This window comes from Pezoporus occidentalis, unplaced genomic scaffold (genome assembly GCF_034315485.1).
Source record: "Pezoporus occidentalis ecotype Australia unplaced genomic scaffold, CSIRO_AGI_Poc_V1 ctg68, whole genome shotgun sequence".
NCBI lineage: Eukaryota > Metazoa > Chordata > Aves > Psittaciformes > Psittacidae > Pezoporus > Pezoporus occidentalis.
The window spans coordinates 185,380-202,376 of record NW_026916030.1 but is presented as its reverse complement, the minus strand read 5'-3'; the positions used below and the strand labels follow the sequence as shown (position 1 = coordinate 202,376).

At 44.9% G+C, this 16,997-nt stretch overlaps 1 protein-coding gene and 1 long non-coding RNA gene across 7 annotated transcripts in view; both read right to left on the bottom strand.

The window, feature by feature from the left end:
- Window positions 1–643: 643 nt before the first annotated feature.
- Window positions 644–16,997, bottom strand: part of ADAMTS13 (ADAM metallopeptidase with thrombospondin type 1 motif 13) — a 20,545-nt gene continuing 4,191 nt past the window's right edge. For 2 of the 6 annotated variants that reach the window (XM_062640971.1, XM_062640972.1), the window contains exons 8-30: window positions 16,685–16,831; window positions 16,224–16,358; window positions 15,513–15,663; window positions 14,775–14,879; window positions 14,177–14,328; window positions 13,998–14,061; window positions 13,354–13,480; window positions 12,993–13,141; window positions 11,588–11,708; window positions 10,909–10,989; window positions 10,456–10,637; window positions 9,894–10,029; window positions 8,133–8,262; window positions 7,295–7,484; window positions 6,470–6,587; window positions 6,002–6,131; window positions 4,419–4,623; window positions 3,646–3,946; window positions 3,401–3,493; window positions 3,153–3,299; window positions 2,530–2,706; window positions 1,890–2,074; window positions 644–1,606 (exon numbers count right to left, since the gene is read on the bottom strand). In XM_062640971.1, coding sequence (XP_062496955.1) covers window positions 1,448–1,606; window positions 1,890–2,074; window positions 2,530–2,706; window positions 3,153–3,299; window positions 3,401–3,493; window positions 3,646–3,946; window positions 4,419–4,623; window positions 6,002–6,131; window positions 6,470–6,587; window positions 7,295–7,484; window positions 8,133–8,262; window positions 9,894–10,029; window positions 10,456–10,637; window positions 10,909–10,989; window positions 11,588–11,708; window positions 12,993–13,141; window positions 13,354–13,480; window positions 13,998–14,061; window positions 14,177–14,328; window positions 14,775–14,879; window positions 15,513–15,663; window positions 16,224–16,358; window positions 16,685–16,831 — 3,385 coding nt within the window. In that variant the 3' untranslated portion in view covers window positions 644–1,447. Of the gene's footprint in view, window positions 1,607–1,889; window positions 2,075–2,529; window positions 2,707–3,152; window positions 3,300–3,400; window positions 3,494–3,645; window positions 3,947–4,418; window positions 4,624–6,001; window positions 6,132–6,469; window positions 6,588–7,294; window positions 7,485–8,132; window positions 8,263–9,893; window positions 10,030–10,455; window positions 10,638–10,908; window positions 10,990–11,587; window positions 11,709–12,992; window positions 13,142–13,353; window positions 13,481–13,997; window positions 14,062–14,176; window positions 14,329–14,774; window positions 14,880–15,512; window positions 15,664–16,223; window positions 16,359–16,684; window positions 16,832–16,997 lie in introns of those variants that run through there. The other 4 variants (XM_062640973.1, XM_062640975.1, XM_062640974.1 and 1 more) reach the window with 4 other exon arrangements.
- Window positions 13,647–13,991, bottom strand: LOC134175263 (uncharacterized). Its single transcript, XR_009968950.1, has 2 exons — window positions 13,844–13,991; window positions 13,647–13,769 (listed from the first exon to the last, which is right to left on the bottom strand). It is a non-coding gene; the product is annotated as an uncharacterized LOC134175263 (long non-coding RNA).

Sequence of the window (16,997 nt, the reverse complement as noted above, 5' to 3'; positions counted from 1 at the left end):
ACGCACGGCAGGGGGATAGCTGATATATCCAGCTCCTCAAGGATCTCACTTCAAGAATCTACTTTCTAGCTGTTCCAGGAACAGAATGTAAAATCTGGAGGCTGGCAAGCAAAAAACTGCAGGCGTAACCAGCAAACACACAACTATTAACAAGATAGAAGAAAGGTTTTGCAGTTGTAAAAAGATGTCAGAGAATTCAACTGAAAGCAGGCAGAAGCAGGGTTAGAATTGCCCAGGGAGAATCATTTACTGCATCCAGCACAAAGAACAAGGGCAGATGTGTCCATCAGGCCTGAGCTGCAGAAAATACCCCTTAAGCTGTATACTGTGGTTTTGAGGAGGGCGAGAGATCTGGACCAAAGCATGGTCCACTGTTCAAGAACATTAAATAAGTTCAACCTAAAAATGTATTTAAATCAAATGAGTATTTGCCACTACTCTAAAATACTTCTTCCTGCTATAACTTGTATCACACAGTCTCAACCATCTCTCATTGCACAGTTCCTCTGAGATGAAGATACAAGCAGATTATAGTATATATATAGTATAGATAAACTATACATATATTATATACTATATGTATAGTATACAGTAGCACAGCTACCGTCCTTACCCGAGTAATGTTTTGGCACCAAACCCATCATTAAGAGACAGAACTCTTTTATTTTCCCATTGAAAAGTACTGGTATCACTATCAGATATATAGTAGTAAAACCACAGAAGTGTGGGTGGCTAGGGAGGGACCTCTGATTGTCATTTAGTCCTCCCATATAAAGCCAACTGTCAGCAGGGCCTGACCAGGTCAGCAGCATCTGACCAGGTCTTGCCAACTCCTGAAAACATTTCAGCTTTCCGAGTGACCTGTCCTAGTGCTGTGCTCCCCCCTCCTGGGCAAAGAAACTCTCTTGCCCTCACATGGCTCTAGTCTTCTTGTGCTAGCAGCTCATCCTCACACACATCTCTGCCTTTATAACATTCCAGAATTTCAAGAGGTCTCAGTTTTAAGGGGCATTTAAATTGCAGAAGAGTGAACTTAAAGACTAAACCATAATCACAACTACTTGTATAGAGGTTTGCAATGGGACACTAAGCCACCACGAAATTAAATTACTATCCTAAAAGGTCATGGCATGTTACAGAAGCAGAAACCCAAGACTTCAGTGTCCAAGTCACTGACTGCAGACATGTAAACTGCATTAATACCAACAAATATGTACAGAAAATCCATATGAGGACTGGTTGCTAAATATTTGGTAGTTACATGTCCTTTGCACAATCTTTATAATTATTAACTGAGATCCCAAAGGAGTCAGAAGGTATTATTGCTCTTAATAAATGGGGAAGCAGTTGCGAAAAGATTAAAAGATTCATGTGACCTCAAACAGTGGACAGGCAGCAGTGATTAACTGGACCATGGCCTTTCTCAGTGCAGTGGCCCCAGATCCTTTTATTTTGGCTCAATAGCATAATATTCAGCCCAGAAATTGATTTGATGATCCTTAACATTTTCATGGAATTCAATTTCAGCTTGGCTTCCTGTTGATTGCCAGAAGAACTGTTGTTTCCCATGGAACACCATCGTCTTCATGGTGCTAACATCACGGACCTGCATAAATGAAGACCAAACCACTATAGCAGCAGCCTACCCGTGAAGTACCAAAAGAATACTGGAGGGCTTGCAAATTGGTCACTCAGGAGGAAAAGCTGCCCCAAACAAAGGTTAGAAGAAATATTGTAGACATCAGTAATACTCATTCACATCTATGTTTGTGTATGAGATTAGACTGACACTTCAGGATTTATGATTGAACTTTGCATCTGGATGGAAATCTCTATTGAGGACATGGATCCATTCCCATCACATCATCCCCTTTAGGTTTCTGACTCACCAAGATGTAATTAAAATGTGTTTGGTTGCTCTCATTGCCCAGGTCAATGTATAGGGCACGGATAGCTATGCGATGCCGAGGAGCCATATTGATGAAGGTCCGACACACAACTTCTTGCCTTTGATCGGGCAATTGCACAGGATTTACTATTTCACCATGGGGACCAAACAGTTGCTTATCACAGTCTAAGAGAGGGAAAGGGAGCAGAGAATAAAATTAGAGGAGTGACCAGCATCTCCAAGAAAGAAATAATTTAAATTAAACACAGGCAGAGACAGGACAAGGCCTTGGGTGATATGATTTAGCGTAAGGTGTCCCTGCCCACAGCAGGGGGGTTGGAACTAGATGATCTTAAGGTCCTTTCCAACCCTAACAATTCTATAATTCTATGATTCTAAGTTTCTCTATGGATTTTAATCTGGGAACCTCAAAGCACCAGCGAACACCTGCAGGGAGCTTGCTTTTAAAACAGAGGGGTAGTCCACAAGTAATATTAATTCCAACACTCCTTAAGAAGGGGCTTATTAGCTGCTAAAAATGAAGCATGGGTTCCACAGATTTCCATAGGCAACCATGATCTGTGGAATTCTATGGGCTTTGTTGTGGGTGCCTTAGCAATAGCAAAGCTTTCAGTAAGTACCTTGATAATATTTTTTAGTTGCAGTTCTGCTGTTGTACTGAAGAATGACCCCATTTCCTGGCAGCAAAACACGCTGTTTCACGATCAGTGTATTCGTTCTGGAATTTATCAGTGAGAAAGTAAGCTTCCTGCAGCCGGTCCGCCACATCATTCGCCCAGAGAACAGCACTACCTCACCTGAAATGGATGAGCACAGGGACTAGAAATGCTTTTCCTTTAAGCAAAAGGTCACAACCTGCCTTATATAGGTCTGGAACCAAGGACTTTCTGTATCTTGTCCCTGTCTTATCAATGCTTGTCATTAAAACAGTCCAGGTAACTAATTAACTGTACTGATTCCAGCAAGAGGGTATATTGCAGAGAGTTTGTAACAGGCCAAAAGCAAGTAGCTTCTTTAACCTCATAAACTCCTTTCATCAAGACGACAGACAAGAAACTAGTACATATGGGGAGGACAGGCAACATCTCCACTTAGTCCCATTTGCCAATGACTTGATTGGACAGAAAAACTTGTAAAATGGTTTCAGAGATTATACAGGCTCCAAGGCAGCAAAAGCACATGAGCAGAAGAGGTGCAGGTTTCCCAAAGGACCAGGCTAGTCCCCAGCACGCCCAGGCAGTACCTGCACTGCAGTTGAGGGAGCTCTCCAAGACATGTACTGTTATCTCCTCCCTGAGAGGACGTCCAATGGCCACAGTGCAGTCACTGCTCGCTACACCCGTCATGTTGATGATCCCGCTGGTATTAAGAAAGAGCTTCCCACAGACACCTATACAGAGAAACAGATGAGAAACACAACCAGAAGAAACTACAGCTGCTGAAAAAGAGCCATCATTCCCTTCAAGCTGCAATGAACAGACAAGTGCACACATTCTGGGTAAAGCACAGGAAGAGTCAGCTGCTGCCCCAGGGAGTCCCATGTCAGAAGAGTTTTGGGAAGACCATGGGAGGAAGTCATTGCTCCTAGCTCAGATAACACAGACATATGGCATGCTGGAAGGAGCAGCATGTTGCTCCTTCTAAGTAGAACTCCCTCCTGCTCTCCTGTCCCTGTACAGCAGTAGGGTCACCACAACCCAGCTGCACGCAGCAAGCACCTATCTCTACCTCCTCACCTTCATGGGTCTTAGTTTGTCCCCGTGGCACAGCAGATGGAAGAAGGTCCCGGTCCTTGTATCTTGCTTCCTTGGCAGACACAGCTGTGGTCAGATGTGTGGCTGGTGTCACTGTCTGTAGTTGTGCTCCATGGGACCCAGTCTCCACCACTGGCTCAGGACAGGGCCCTGTGGAACAGCCACGTACCACAATGGCCTTGGGGAAGTGCCTGCAGAAGATGGGCTTCACATGCTTACGGGTTAGCAGGTTGAGGCAGAAATCCTGCCGTGTCTGAATGCCATTCCCACATGAAGTTGAACACTGCAAAGGAAGAAGCCCACAGGCCTTTATAAATGTGTTTCAGTTGGTATTTATATATAAATGCATTTATTGGCTCAGGCACGACTGGGGAGGAGTGGGGAGGAAGCTGATCACTGATGCTGTTTTGTCTCTTGCTCTTTCAGTGCTCTAGTTTCATCAGCTATAAGATGGTCCACCTCCCAGGGGATTTTCCAAACTAGATCTTTGAATTGCAGAACCACTTCCTAAAAAGTCTGAAAATACCTGCATTCCAGAAGAAAAAAAAAACAAGGACTGTTTTCAAACTGCAGCCAAAACCTTATCTGAGAAAGGTGGGAAGCAGACCCTACAACTGCTAAACACGGGGCAGTGGAAAGGATGGAAAACATCCCTAGAAACAGTTTAGCATTTGTTGGGGAAGTAAGTATAAAAGGCAGAAGTGGTATTTGTCCCCTGCACGCTTTAGGGAGGCAAACTGAACAGGAGCCCATACCTCTGACCAATCACTGAAGCTCCATTCATACGAGCACATTCGGATGACACAGGGGACGCTGGCAAGAGGCTTCTCTGCCACAGGACACAAACGCTCCTCCAGCAAAACCTCCTTGCCCTGGTGAATCTGCACACAGGTGACCAGCTGAACAGCTAAGCCAAGCCCACAGCTGGAGGAACAGGGCCCAGCTGGGGTTACCTTCCATCTGACAGAGGACATGGAGGAGGGTGAGTTAGTGATGAATTCCCCATCCTCTACTCTCTCTCGCTGTAGAAAATGCACTACAACTCCCTCCTCCTTCCCTCTTTTGCTCCTCAGCAGCTTTCTTTATCCCTCCATCCCAGACACTTCGCCGTCTACGAATGCAGCCTCTGAAACATGGCTGGGCAACCCAGAGCAGGTTTGGAGCTGGACCCAGATGGAGGGCACTCACATTTTGCAAGAAGCCCATGGACTCAAAGTACACATTGAGTCTTATTTCTCTGTCCCTTACAGTCTTCCCCAGGGTGACATACACAGGCTTAACTGCAAAAACAATCTTATATCTGTCCAAAACACACACCACTTAGCAGTCAGATCAGAAACCAACCCAGGGTATTTCACTCTGGGAGTGGCATCCTGTATTGCACATAAAAATAAGCTCAGATGCCAGTGGCTTTCCAGTTCCACAGCAGAGGGGCTGAGCAAGCTCTGCCTCATTTATCAACCCTGAGTCATAGCCTAGATCACAACATACATATTCAGAGACAACCACTTCTCTCCATTTCATGCCCTTGTGGCTCGTGGCCATTTTGACTTTGGAGGACACAGCTCCAAATTACAGGGTTCCTGTTCTTCTGGGTGATGGAAACCATCACCCTGGGTGTCTACTAAAATCTCTTCTGCCTTCTCCACAGTCTCTCTTGCATGGTAGGGGACTTAGTGCATCAGATCTTACACAGCATGAGCCCATTTTGTAATGCCATCTGGGAATAACACAGCCATCACTGATACCTCCACCTGCCACCCATCTTCACTGGTTTTAAAATCCAACTAGCTCATGGAAGTACAACTGGAACTCTGCTAACACACACATACACACTGGCTCATGTCTGAGAGACCAGCAGTCACCCCACTGACTGCAGTTTGCAGTACCATACATCCTGAGGAAAGTGCAAACAATTTCCTTCAGCTCTCAGAGCAGCTATTCCAGATTCTTCAAACATCTAATCCTAGCTATTTTCCTTGATGCTATGTGGAAACTGTACAGCTGGCAAATGTGTCACACCACCACCTTTTGCAGTTATGGATTAGTTCCTACTTCCCTAGGGTAATAAGGGATCAAGAGGTTTTCAGTTTTAACCCAGACTCAAACTCCAAAGACTTCACTTGGTTCTGCCTGAGAATGTACTAGCCCACAAGACTATCAGTTGCTGAGTTTGGTTCAGTGTTACTGTTTCTGCAGCTAGCTGTGCTTTCAAACCAGTGGGAGAGGAAGATAACATCCTCAGAGTAGTTTAACCCTTCCTTTACTGTGTATCTGGAGATAGAGAGAGGAAGGAATGTCCTCTCACTGGTCTGTTGTCCCCTGGTAACTGTTTTACCTGGGTGGGCAGGGACTAAGATCACAGACTTCCATCCTGCTTTCCGGCTTTGGCACTGGATGACAGTTTTCTTCTCTGGTTTCTTCTTTGGTGTCAAAAGCTACACATACATACTGTAGCCGAGTCTTACCTAGAATGGGAAGTGATCTTACTGCATGGCATGCATGCAAGGGTTGCATCTGTGTGTACAAAACAAACACACTCTGCCCAAGCTCCAGGCACACTTACTGCACTCATCTCCCCCAACTCTGAAGCGCAGCAGCAGCCAGCCAGCCCCCTTAAACTATTCCCTGTTTGAGCCAGGCCCCCTTGCCTCTTACAGACTAAAAAAAAAAAAAACAAACAAACTGTAAGCTACACATGCTCTTAAAACTGTAGAGGAGCAAAGACAATGTCCCTGAGGTTCCTAGGCACTGAGCTCACGACTACAGGTGACTAACATTTCCCTGCAGCACTGAAAGATCTCACCTCTACCACAGGAGACGGAACACTCTCCAGCTAGAGGGCTCCAGACATACACAGTCTGATTTTCCAGTTGGATATGCCCAAGTGACTCCAAAGTCTGAAGTACGTGTGCATCTTCCTCCTCAAAACAAAGCAAAAAGGACCCAGACTGACACTGGCACCTGCTTTCCACACCAGTCCTGATCTAATGAAGCTGGAAGATACCTCCAGATCAAGCCTACAACATATTTCCTATCACTGAAGAAAGAGGAACATTTAAGCACTTTCTCAATTTCTGCAGAACATATACGGATCAGCAATAGCTAAGGACATCCAACAGCCACGACCCCTCCTAACTCACACTACCTGAAGAGAGACACCTGAGACTGGAGATGCCTAAAGCAGTATCTTCCCCATCTGTAAATGTAAACCTGTCAGTGGCTCCCCAGTATGGATGTGGACCAGTGATCCTGTGGTGAGAAGCCCTCTTCCCTGCCAGCAATCCTCCCTGCCATGTCAGAACCTGTTTGCCAATGAGGTATTTCCTAGTTGACCAGGAGTTATTTCTGTTTCTGGTTTTGCTGGACTCTGAGAAGAAAAATGAAAAAGGAACAGCTGACTTAAACAAACCACCAGTATGAACTGATGAGTTCAGGAGCATAAATTAAGAGGGACAGATTTGTCTAGAGTGACAGGATGAACCTTTAACTAGGCAGACCAACCTTGGTGTAAACCACCCTCCCAGACTCCAGCAGTAAGGTGGTGGCTCTTAACTGGTAAGTCTCCTGCGGATCACAAGTGCAAAGCTACCAGTGAGACTCCTGAAATAAGCCAAGCCAGTAAACTCACTTTGCCCCAGCCTAAAGGGCAGACATTAACCACACACGGCACAATGGAGAGGGGTTTTTCTTCTGCTGGGCACAAGCTGTCATCCACAACAGTCTCCAATCCACCACGAAACTGAACACAGGTCAGATTCTGCTGGGCAGCTCCAGTTCCACAGGCAGCAGAGCATTCACCTATCTGAGACATCTTCCACCTAAATGGGAAGTAATTGTATCACCTGATTTCTCTTCTGATCATGAAGGTTTATTACTCTCACTGCTGATTACAGAAGTGACCCATACAGAGTATTGAGCTTCTCTATTTCAACAGCCTTGCCCAGATGTGACTGAGAAGACAGCTGCTGGAAATTTAAATCCTTGTACTAACAGCTCTCTAGGACTAAAAGCACCTAAAAGCTGAAGAGCTGGAGTTCACAGTGTAATCACTTTTTGTTAAAAACTAGAATGTATGAGATTAGTGTCTGGGCAGGTGCGGCTCTCAGTCCTCTTTCCAGTCTAAAGAACACAAAAGTCACCTGCAGGGTAAGATCAAATCTTTGTTGGCATGAACTTGGAAAGGATGTGAGCAGACATCAAAGCATTTTCATTAGCAGACTACTGTAAAATATTGGAAAGACAATCTCCCATTGATTCAGCTGACATCTCCATTACCTCATGGGATCAGGAAAGACAGAAAGTGGTTGGGATCTGCTACACCATTATAACCGGGAAGAAATTACTTCATACTTCTCTTTTTTTTTTTAAACACCTTGCCCAATGCAAATGACACTGCAGGGACTGGGTTAGTGGGCACTGAAAGGACAAGCTAAGGAGGAATTTAGCAGAGCTTCCAAGACACCAACCTGTACAGGCATGGCTCCATGACACAGGGCTTGTGCTCTGGAAGTGGCCGCAGGAGCTCCAGACACCATTGCTCCTCTGTGATTTCATTCTTTGCCTGGTCAAAGCACACATGATCCACAGGTTGCATCCCTTGGACACAAAAGGAAAAGAAAAGGAAGTTATAAACAAATTGAACAGTTTACCTCCTTATGCTAGGGAGATGCAGTACTTTCACTTTACTCAAATCATCTGTACGAAAATGGTGTATTTGGGAATACACTTTCCATAAACACACAAACCCTTGCTTTCTGACAGAACTTTTTCTCAAGACTTTCCAAAATGAACACCCAAAAGATGAGAAGTTTGATGGATAATCCACCACCAAAATGGAAATGTTGCTCTCAACTGGCCATTTGCAAGAACAAGAATATCAATCCTAATTTTGTCCAAATAACTTCCAATGATCTTGGATGTCCGACTGATGAGGGGCAGCTTGCTGACAATAAGCTCTAGCAGTCAGCCATCTGTAAATGACATTCTGTAGAACTAATCATGTCATATCATCAGAGCTGTGCCAATGTCCTCAGTAATCAATAGCCAAACCTAGACTAGAAGTACTGCAAGAAAAGCTGCCGACTTGCAGTGCCTGTGGCATGCAAGAAACAATATTCATAAACTACAGGTATAGACAAGATTTCTAACAAAATTGAAGCCAACAGGTAAAGCAAGTGAAAATCCAAATTCAAATTACAAGCAGAGTTGGAAAGAGTCTCCTTTACAGTGAATGAGCTAACCACTCAGAGACAGGCATTCCTGAGCCTCAGAAAGCATGACCCTAAGACGCAATGCCAAAAATCAATCAGCAGTGTTATATTTTCACTACCCTCATTTTCAAGTAACGTCTCTTTCAGCTCCCAGGATGCAATTTCAGCTTGAATTCTCAACTTTGTGTTAAGTCCCAGCCTTCTCATTTTTTGGTTTGTGACTGCATTAGCTTGGGGGTCCTAAAGCATTTTGAGTTCTTTACTTCAAGGTTTCAGCAATCAGTTCAACTGGGAAATGTGCTGGAGAAAACCTCTCCAGATATAACTAGTCCTATAGGTTGACTTCCAGAAGTATTCATTACTGTATTTTCTTAATCCTTATCATAAAATCCTTAGAGGCTTGCCAGTATCACATGTATTAGCCAATAAACAAGATGTCAGACCATCTACCAGAGTGATCTGCTACAATCTGCATTACGATTTCTTCAGGGGGACAGAAAGGATTAGCCATGGCACAGGAACATAATTCTAAGAAGGAAGTTTCATAATTAGCTCTGAGGTTTTAGGTAGACACTAGATGCCACTTTAGTCTCAGGCTTTTGATGTTCAGCCAACTTCAAACTACAGTCTTCAACAGCTTTGAAAAACCTGAGAAAATTATTTCGGCTCTAAACAAAAAGTTTGGTTAAAACCTATTTAAAAATCCTCATCCTGATCAAACATTTGCCCTATCATTTTGATGATTCAGCTCACTTGCTGATTTGCTAATTCAATTCAAAAGCTGCCTCACTCTTTTCTTTGGTCCAGTTTAACACTGGCAACCACAGCCCACTTTCAACAATTTGCTTTTAAATTCAGTTCAGTTGTTTAGTAAGTTCTAACCAAGTATCTATTGCTAATGACACATTTCTTTCAGAGCTCAGGAAAGCCCATGGAGTAAAAGTCTTGGCTTGCTGGTAGGCACCCAACAAGCAGCCTGCCCACATCTCCACACAAAATAAAGTACTGCTGCCTCACCTTCCCCACAGGTTACTGAACATGGACCCTGCTGAGGAATCCATATATACATCAGATTCTCTCTTGGGACAAAGTAGCTGAAGGTAATGTCTGGGTTGGTGGCATTGCCATATTCCTTTCCATACCTTCGATAGACCTGGTGAAGAAAAAGGTCATGGTCAATGCACAAATCAACTCAGACTCATTTCTTCAGATGGAGATAACAGAAGCTAGTCCCCCTTTTTTCCATCCAAGCCTGAGCTTCCATGCTATGACTCTCAATTCTTGTCGGATGCAGTCAGAGCCTCACCCTGTGATTTCTGTGCGCAGGGCAGAGACTAGACCAAGCAAGATGTTTAACTCAGTGTGCTTTTCCTCACACCTCCATCCCCCAAGACCTGCAGAAAGCCAGTAGGCAGACAACCCTCAACTTTTCCCAAGAGCTGTTCACTCCTAGTGAACAGTATCTCCATTGGCCTTAGACACCTGGAACCTACTAAATCTGGATTCTACACTGCAGCAGAACTACAAAACCCCACTCAGTTCCGACTGACCCCTTTACAACACTGCAATTTTAACTTACCTGTATCTCGATAGCTACCTTCGTTGGCCCATCCACATGGACTTCCTCCAGACTTGGCAGGTTGTCCTTAGTGAGAAAAACTTTGTATTTGATCTGGTTATCCTCCAAAACTGATGGATAGGTGACATTCAGTGAGATTTTGCCTTTTCCAGCAACCACATACTCTCCTTTAACCTTCACAGCTAGAACAGCAAAAGCAGCAGTGAAATTAAGAGATATGATATGATCACCAGGATCCCCATGTGCTGGCAGCTACAGACTGCCCATTTGTTAGAAACCAGTTGGATCCAAGTGGGGCATCCCAAAGAGCAGGGCTTTTACCATTTCCCACTGGAGAACATCCCACAAACAAACTGCATCATCAAGAACTTTCCTCCCAGATTCAATTTTCTTGGTTTTCAAGCTTCTTTTAGTCCTGCCTTCAGATCCTCTTTTCTTTTTCATTCAACTCACCCAAATGTGTGAAGAGGGGTCTCTGATTGGTAACATGGACCAAGGTGGTATTATACGGCAGAGACAGAAATGTAACATACTCTGGAAGGATGGAAAGAAAGAAGATACAGTCACCTTCCATGACTGTACCTCTGTTAAGAAGGTTCGGGATTACAGATCAACCCCTTTTCACCTTACTGGCACATTATCCATTGGAGAACAAGCCTTACAGGCAGCAACAAAGCTGAATTGCGGACAGGGGTTTTATAGCTAAATTCACAGTGATGGCAAATCCAGCAAATTCTGTGTCCTGTCCTCATCTTTATTTTGCTCTATGTTCTCGGCTGGTATCTATATGTCATATTGCAAGAGCCAGATCAGTTACCAAATGAACGTTTAACATCTCAGGAAGCATCTGACACAGCCCCCAGCTCCCAGTAATATGATGGACTCCCCAAATGGCTACAGTTCTGATCCATGTCCAGAAAAAGTCACGCTGCCTACACAACAGCTCCCAGCTACAGATCTTAGCTGCCTTCTCTGTTGACTACCCAAACTCCACCGCCATGTACTCCACAAAACAACACCAAGCAGAAGCAGGAACAAGAAGTCACAAAGATTATGAACACTGAATATGCATGCAAATATGCAGCATATAAACAGCACCATAATGCTGAGCCTGAGGGTGAGGACTACACACCTTTAGCTTTTCCTTCTGTGTAAGATCCACTCACTTTGGTGCAAGTGGTATTATCACCCCCACAGACCTTGCAAGAGTCCATTGTCTTTCCAGAGTCCATCTCGCCATCACACCCGAATGCCTGAGCAAAGAGGACAGTCTGTCAAGACTTGCCTATTCTGAGAAGAAAACAAGTGAATTAAAGCAATGTTGCCTGAACTCCTGAAACTGCCTAACTGCCTTTTTCATTTGTAATTCGAATTTAAGATGACAACATAGACAAAGATGCATTTGTACCTAGATCTAGACAGCAGTACACAAAGCCAAGGACTGGAAAGTCTCAGCTGACAGCATATTGAGTCTCATAATTGTGTGACATTTTCTTTCCTGTAAGAAGCAGCTCAGAAAGATTTCTCCTGTGACCTAGAACAAAGACTCTGCACTCCCTCTCTCTTCTTTAGCTCCCCAAAACCCAAATCCAAATCTAGCTCACATCCTTCAGCCTGGCCTTCAATCCTATGGAGCTCAGAAAAGAGATTCTATCCCCGTTCCAACGAACAAGCCTGATTTACACAAAGCTACAGGAAGATCTCAGCAGGCTTAGCAGCAAAATATGTGCAGCTGCTGAATTTATGCTAGAGGCACTGATCCCAGGCTTTGGATGCTGCCATAACATACACATTTATCACCATTACAAATAGACCAGCAGAAATCAGACTAGGCAATGACTACACCCTCTGCTGTTCACTAGGTGGAAATGCATAGCAAAACATTGGGAGCACCAGGATCATGAGAAAAACCTAGGAGTTTAAAAGTGTGCTCTGGGAATGTAAACAAAGGCCAAAAAACATGTAATTGGGTCAGCACTGAGCAGTTACTAAACTGCAGCCAGCACAGGGGAGTTACATTCAAGTTTATCATGAAAAAATGCCCTTCCTCACAGCAAATCCAGAAAGAAGTTTTACTTCAGTTTTGATTAGGGATACTGCAACAATCACCTTGTCAACTTGTGATTCCCAGGTTTTACTCCTCACTTTGGCTCTGACATAGTACGTTCAAATCATGGAACTTCTCTCCAACAGAGTCAACATTTTATAAGGGTATTTATACCACACAAACTGAACAGCTAATTTTGTCTCCCCAACCAGTGCATAAACCAATTGCCTCTTGGCTTAGAGATGAACAGCCTTATGTAGTTACTGCATAATTAGAAGAATGTCTTATCTAGAGGTCATTGGCATTGGATGCATAGACAGAGCAGTAGATTTCCAACCCTAACCATTATGATTTGCTGGAGTCCATCCAGTAAGCTTAGAACAAAACTCTTTGTTGTTTGGGGGACAGTTTTTTCCCATTCTCCTAGTAAACTGCCTCCTTTGGTGCAGATTACATGCCAGAGGTTCACCTGGATTCCCCAGGCACTTACTCTGCAGCTTCCCATTACGCACAGATTGAAAGCCCAGTGGTCCTTGGAGTCATCCTGCTCACATCTGGTTCCATCTATGAAACTGTCTCCACGGCTTACCATGAATTCGTTTTCAACAGCCCTGCACATGTGTTTGCATAACATGTCCCCTGGAGGAGGCAGACAGAAGGAGTTTCTCGTTCAGAAAGGCACGTGGCTGACCATCAAGCAATGGGAGGAAGACAAAACCATCTGACAGGAAGAGCACCCAGTTTTCATGTGAAAACTAAATCAGTGAAATGGCCTTCTGAATTCAAAGTACACACAGGTTCATGAGCACTCTGCTTCACAAAGGCGCCACGTTTTTTCTGTCTTTCCTTACCTTTGGCAAAGCCAACAGCAGAAGTCCAGGTATAAAAGGATGGTGCTCCTACAGCGAGATACAGTGGCTCTGAATTTGTTGCCGCGCACTGTTCAGCCATAAAGTCTTGCTGAGTCATCAAACAGGCCTAGATCCCAGACAGAATGGTACAGGTCAGGAGAAAGTTACTGAGCACAGAATCCCAAGCAGCATTTTACCCACTCGCTAAAGGTGGAAAGAAGTGTAAGTAAAACACCAGAACAACTGCAAATAAAGAAAACCGCTTTAAAGGGAGGTGTGGGATACACAGAAAATTATCTCTGGAAGCTGGCATCTATTTATTTTTCATAAATAGAAAAGATAGACAGGAACAATGTAAGAATGTCCCGCTGAAAAAAACTGCCACGTGCGTCACTATTTTCTCAGTGCCTGTCCTGCTATGAGGGTACAGAGGAAATGTTTCATTACACACGAACAATAATACTATCTTCAGACACAGTGGAACAAATACCTCTCCTGTTGTCAGATGGATGGAGGCTGTATGACAGACCTTTAGTCCTCTTCCCAGAGCAGTCAGCTGTGAGAAGTAGTCCCAAACCATGCACCTCTCAAACTGTTAAATGGAATTAAGAAAAACACTTGGAAGATGTGATGAGCTCCATTACCTGAGTATTGCACATCTCCACTTGCATGCTGGCACCAGGGCATTCCTGCCCTCCAAAAGCAGGCCTGGAAATAATAGAAGAACTCCTCAACAGAGGCAGGTTTGTCCCAAGCAAAAACAAGTCTCAGACCCCAGGGTCCTGAATTAGCCAAAAGGCACTGCAAACTCCCCATCTCTGACCTGGGGTTGTTACAGAACCGTTGCCTTATCACAACTCCACCTCCACAACTGCGGGAGCAGGAGGAGAAGGGGCTCCAGCCAGACCACTGCCCATGGACTACAGCTGCAGGGTTCAGTTCTTCCAGAGATCTGCACTGTCCCTTGGAGCACCACTAAGACCAAGAATAAACAAAACTGTCAGCAGCACCATAGCGAACCCAGCAGGGCTGGGATCTCAAGGGTGGCACATCTGGCAGGCCAGACTAAAAGAGAATCCCAAAATGAAAGAGGCACCTTCTCACAAGAGGCTAGAAGAATCCCATTCCTAATTATGGTCTAACATGAGACTGGGGCTAAAACAAAGAGCTGATAGGTCATTTCAAGTAGAAAGCAAAGCCTTGGAGAACAATTCAGTTACCAAGCTATAGAACTGTAAAACAACTCCAGAGCTACCAGGTGGAAACACCATGATCAGCCGGTACCAGTTTATGACTGGCATGTCTGGCCTTAGCTCCCTGCCCAAAGGGCAGTGAGTGCCATGCACCTTCCAGCCACCAACGTCTTGCTGTCTGGTGAGCTCCATAGCATCACAGCCACTTCTGATCAACAGCCTCTTTACCTTATTGATTCCACACTCCGTACCATCCAAGAGAGGCACAAGAAGCCGAGTACAGCTGGATTTGTCTGCTGGTTGTACATGGCATGAGAGAACTTCACATATGTCCTGATGTGACAAGAAAATCAGCAAGTTCGGGAAGATATCAACACAACAGTCCCAAAAGCTGCTCCATTTAAGTTCTGCATGTCCTGGATGTTTGCTTTCCCCACAGCTACCCAGCAATGCAAGCAAGTTCCCTCATTTCTCCTGCTATTGGGCAAAAGTTGTGGGCATGATAAGACCATCACTGCCAGCTGCAATGTTGAAGCAATTAAAGTTTCACCCACCTTAGTGTTTCCTCATTAACAAGACATGCCCAGATGGCAGCTATGGCCATGCTGCATCTCCCAGACATGGAGACTTGGGCAAAGGAAGGAAGCTGAAGAAATCCAATGCACATGAGCTCCCCAAGACAGGGCCCTGGGTAGGTGCACTGATCACCAGCACCACCAGGCCCGTTTTTGGACAGAAGGCTCTGGGTACTGTGCAAACTTTAAGGGAGACTTTTGTGGACAAAGAAGGTGATGAAGAGAAGCATTTTAAAAGCCTTTGAAGGTTCATTCTTAGCCAAGATATGTGTGGCAGGAAAGCACCTTCCATCCTTTATAACAAAAATGTCCCCAGCTCCCCTTTTCCCAGATCTTGGCTCCAGATCATTTCCCTGGTGCCCCTAGCAAGACAGACAAACTTTCTACCTACAACATTGCTGTCAGCAAAGGTGCATGCTGTGGCAACAGTCCCAAAGGCTATTTTACATTGCTCATCCGCTCCATAGTACAAACCAGGCTTCCATCCAGGAATGCTGCCGTCCATGTCCGGCAGGTCATTTAAGCAGTCTGTTTGGCCTGTACTGATAGAAATATAAGAAATGTCATTTTCCCAGCTGCGGGCAGTAAGGACAATGACATGTTTGCAAACTTGTGCTGAGCTTCATTCTGGGAGTTGGCTGTTGCTTTGCCAGACAACACATGCTTCCTGTGGGCTGAGATGGATTTAGTTGCAGCAGCTGCCTGGAGATGCTCACAGTTCCCTGCTGCTGAAGTTATAACAGAAACCCATTCCTACCCTTCACGCAGCCAGCTCGCAGCCCACACCCCAACAGTGCTTCTTTCAACCTAGATGCTCTCACATTTGAAATAAAACTTCCAGGCTGAGCTAGTGTCTGAGAGTCCAACACAGCCCAGGCATGTTAGTGACTAACCAAAGTCATTTCCATCTACTTGAAGCAGAAACCAGGTTTAACCTCAGGGACAGACACAAGTGCTAAGAAATAAACAACCCCCCAGCTTTTCAATGTTCTTCATTTTCCAAGAGTTTTATTTTGACCCTTGACTCTCCCTGCTCTCTCCTAAGATCCCAGCACAAGGAACCGCTCCCACACAGGCACGCAGAACTCTACCATTCCCTCACCTGATAAGGGCCAGGAGCTCTTCTCGACTGCACTGAGACCAGGTGAGGTCGATGCTGTTGTGGTTTCCTGCTGAACCCATGATGTAACCGCTGCTGCTGCACCGATTCCCCTCACCATCGTGGGGGATTCCAAGACTGTAACAGAAGCAGCACAGTGCCCTGAGAAGAAGCGCAAGGGCTGAGCTCCCTTAGAGCCTTTCTTCTCTAAGCAAGGACTGAGCTCCCTCTGCAGCCTTTCCTTCTTCTGTCATCACAAAGGTTTTTTCTCTGCAGCTTTCAATTGTCACAGAGCATGCAGGAATGCAAGAAATGCAAGGAATTCTTTCCAAAAGTTTTGAATACTCTATGGGAAGTCCCTTGTAACACCAAGAGATCTTCTTCCTTCTTCAGAATCCCTTAAATTGGGGAACGTTTTTATCTGAATAAAACATACTGTGCTGCTCTGGGGCTTTCCTACTGACCTGTGCCCAATCTCATGGGCTATAGTGACTCCAAGGTCAAAGCCAGTGTCCTGGGTAATAACACAACTCCAGGAGGAGGAGCAGACTCCACCTAACTGAGTCACTCCACGCAACTCCTTGTTCCCATCAGGTAACTCCAAGTCAAACCTAAAGGAAGACAGATACAGAGGAAAGAGCAAAGAACCGCTGCAGCTACTGAAGTCAGGTCTCGACACTCAGCTGAATTTATTTGGACTTTCCTGATCTAACTTTGCCAGCCAGCTAACATTTCTTTTGATGCATGGAGCTCCCTGTGGCAAGCTGGAAGCATGTG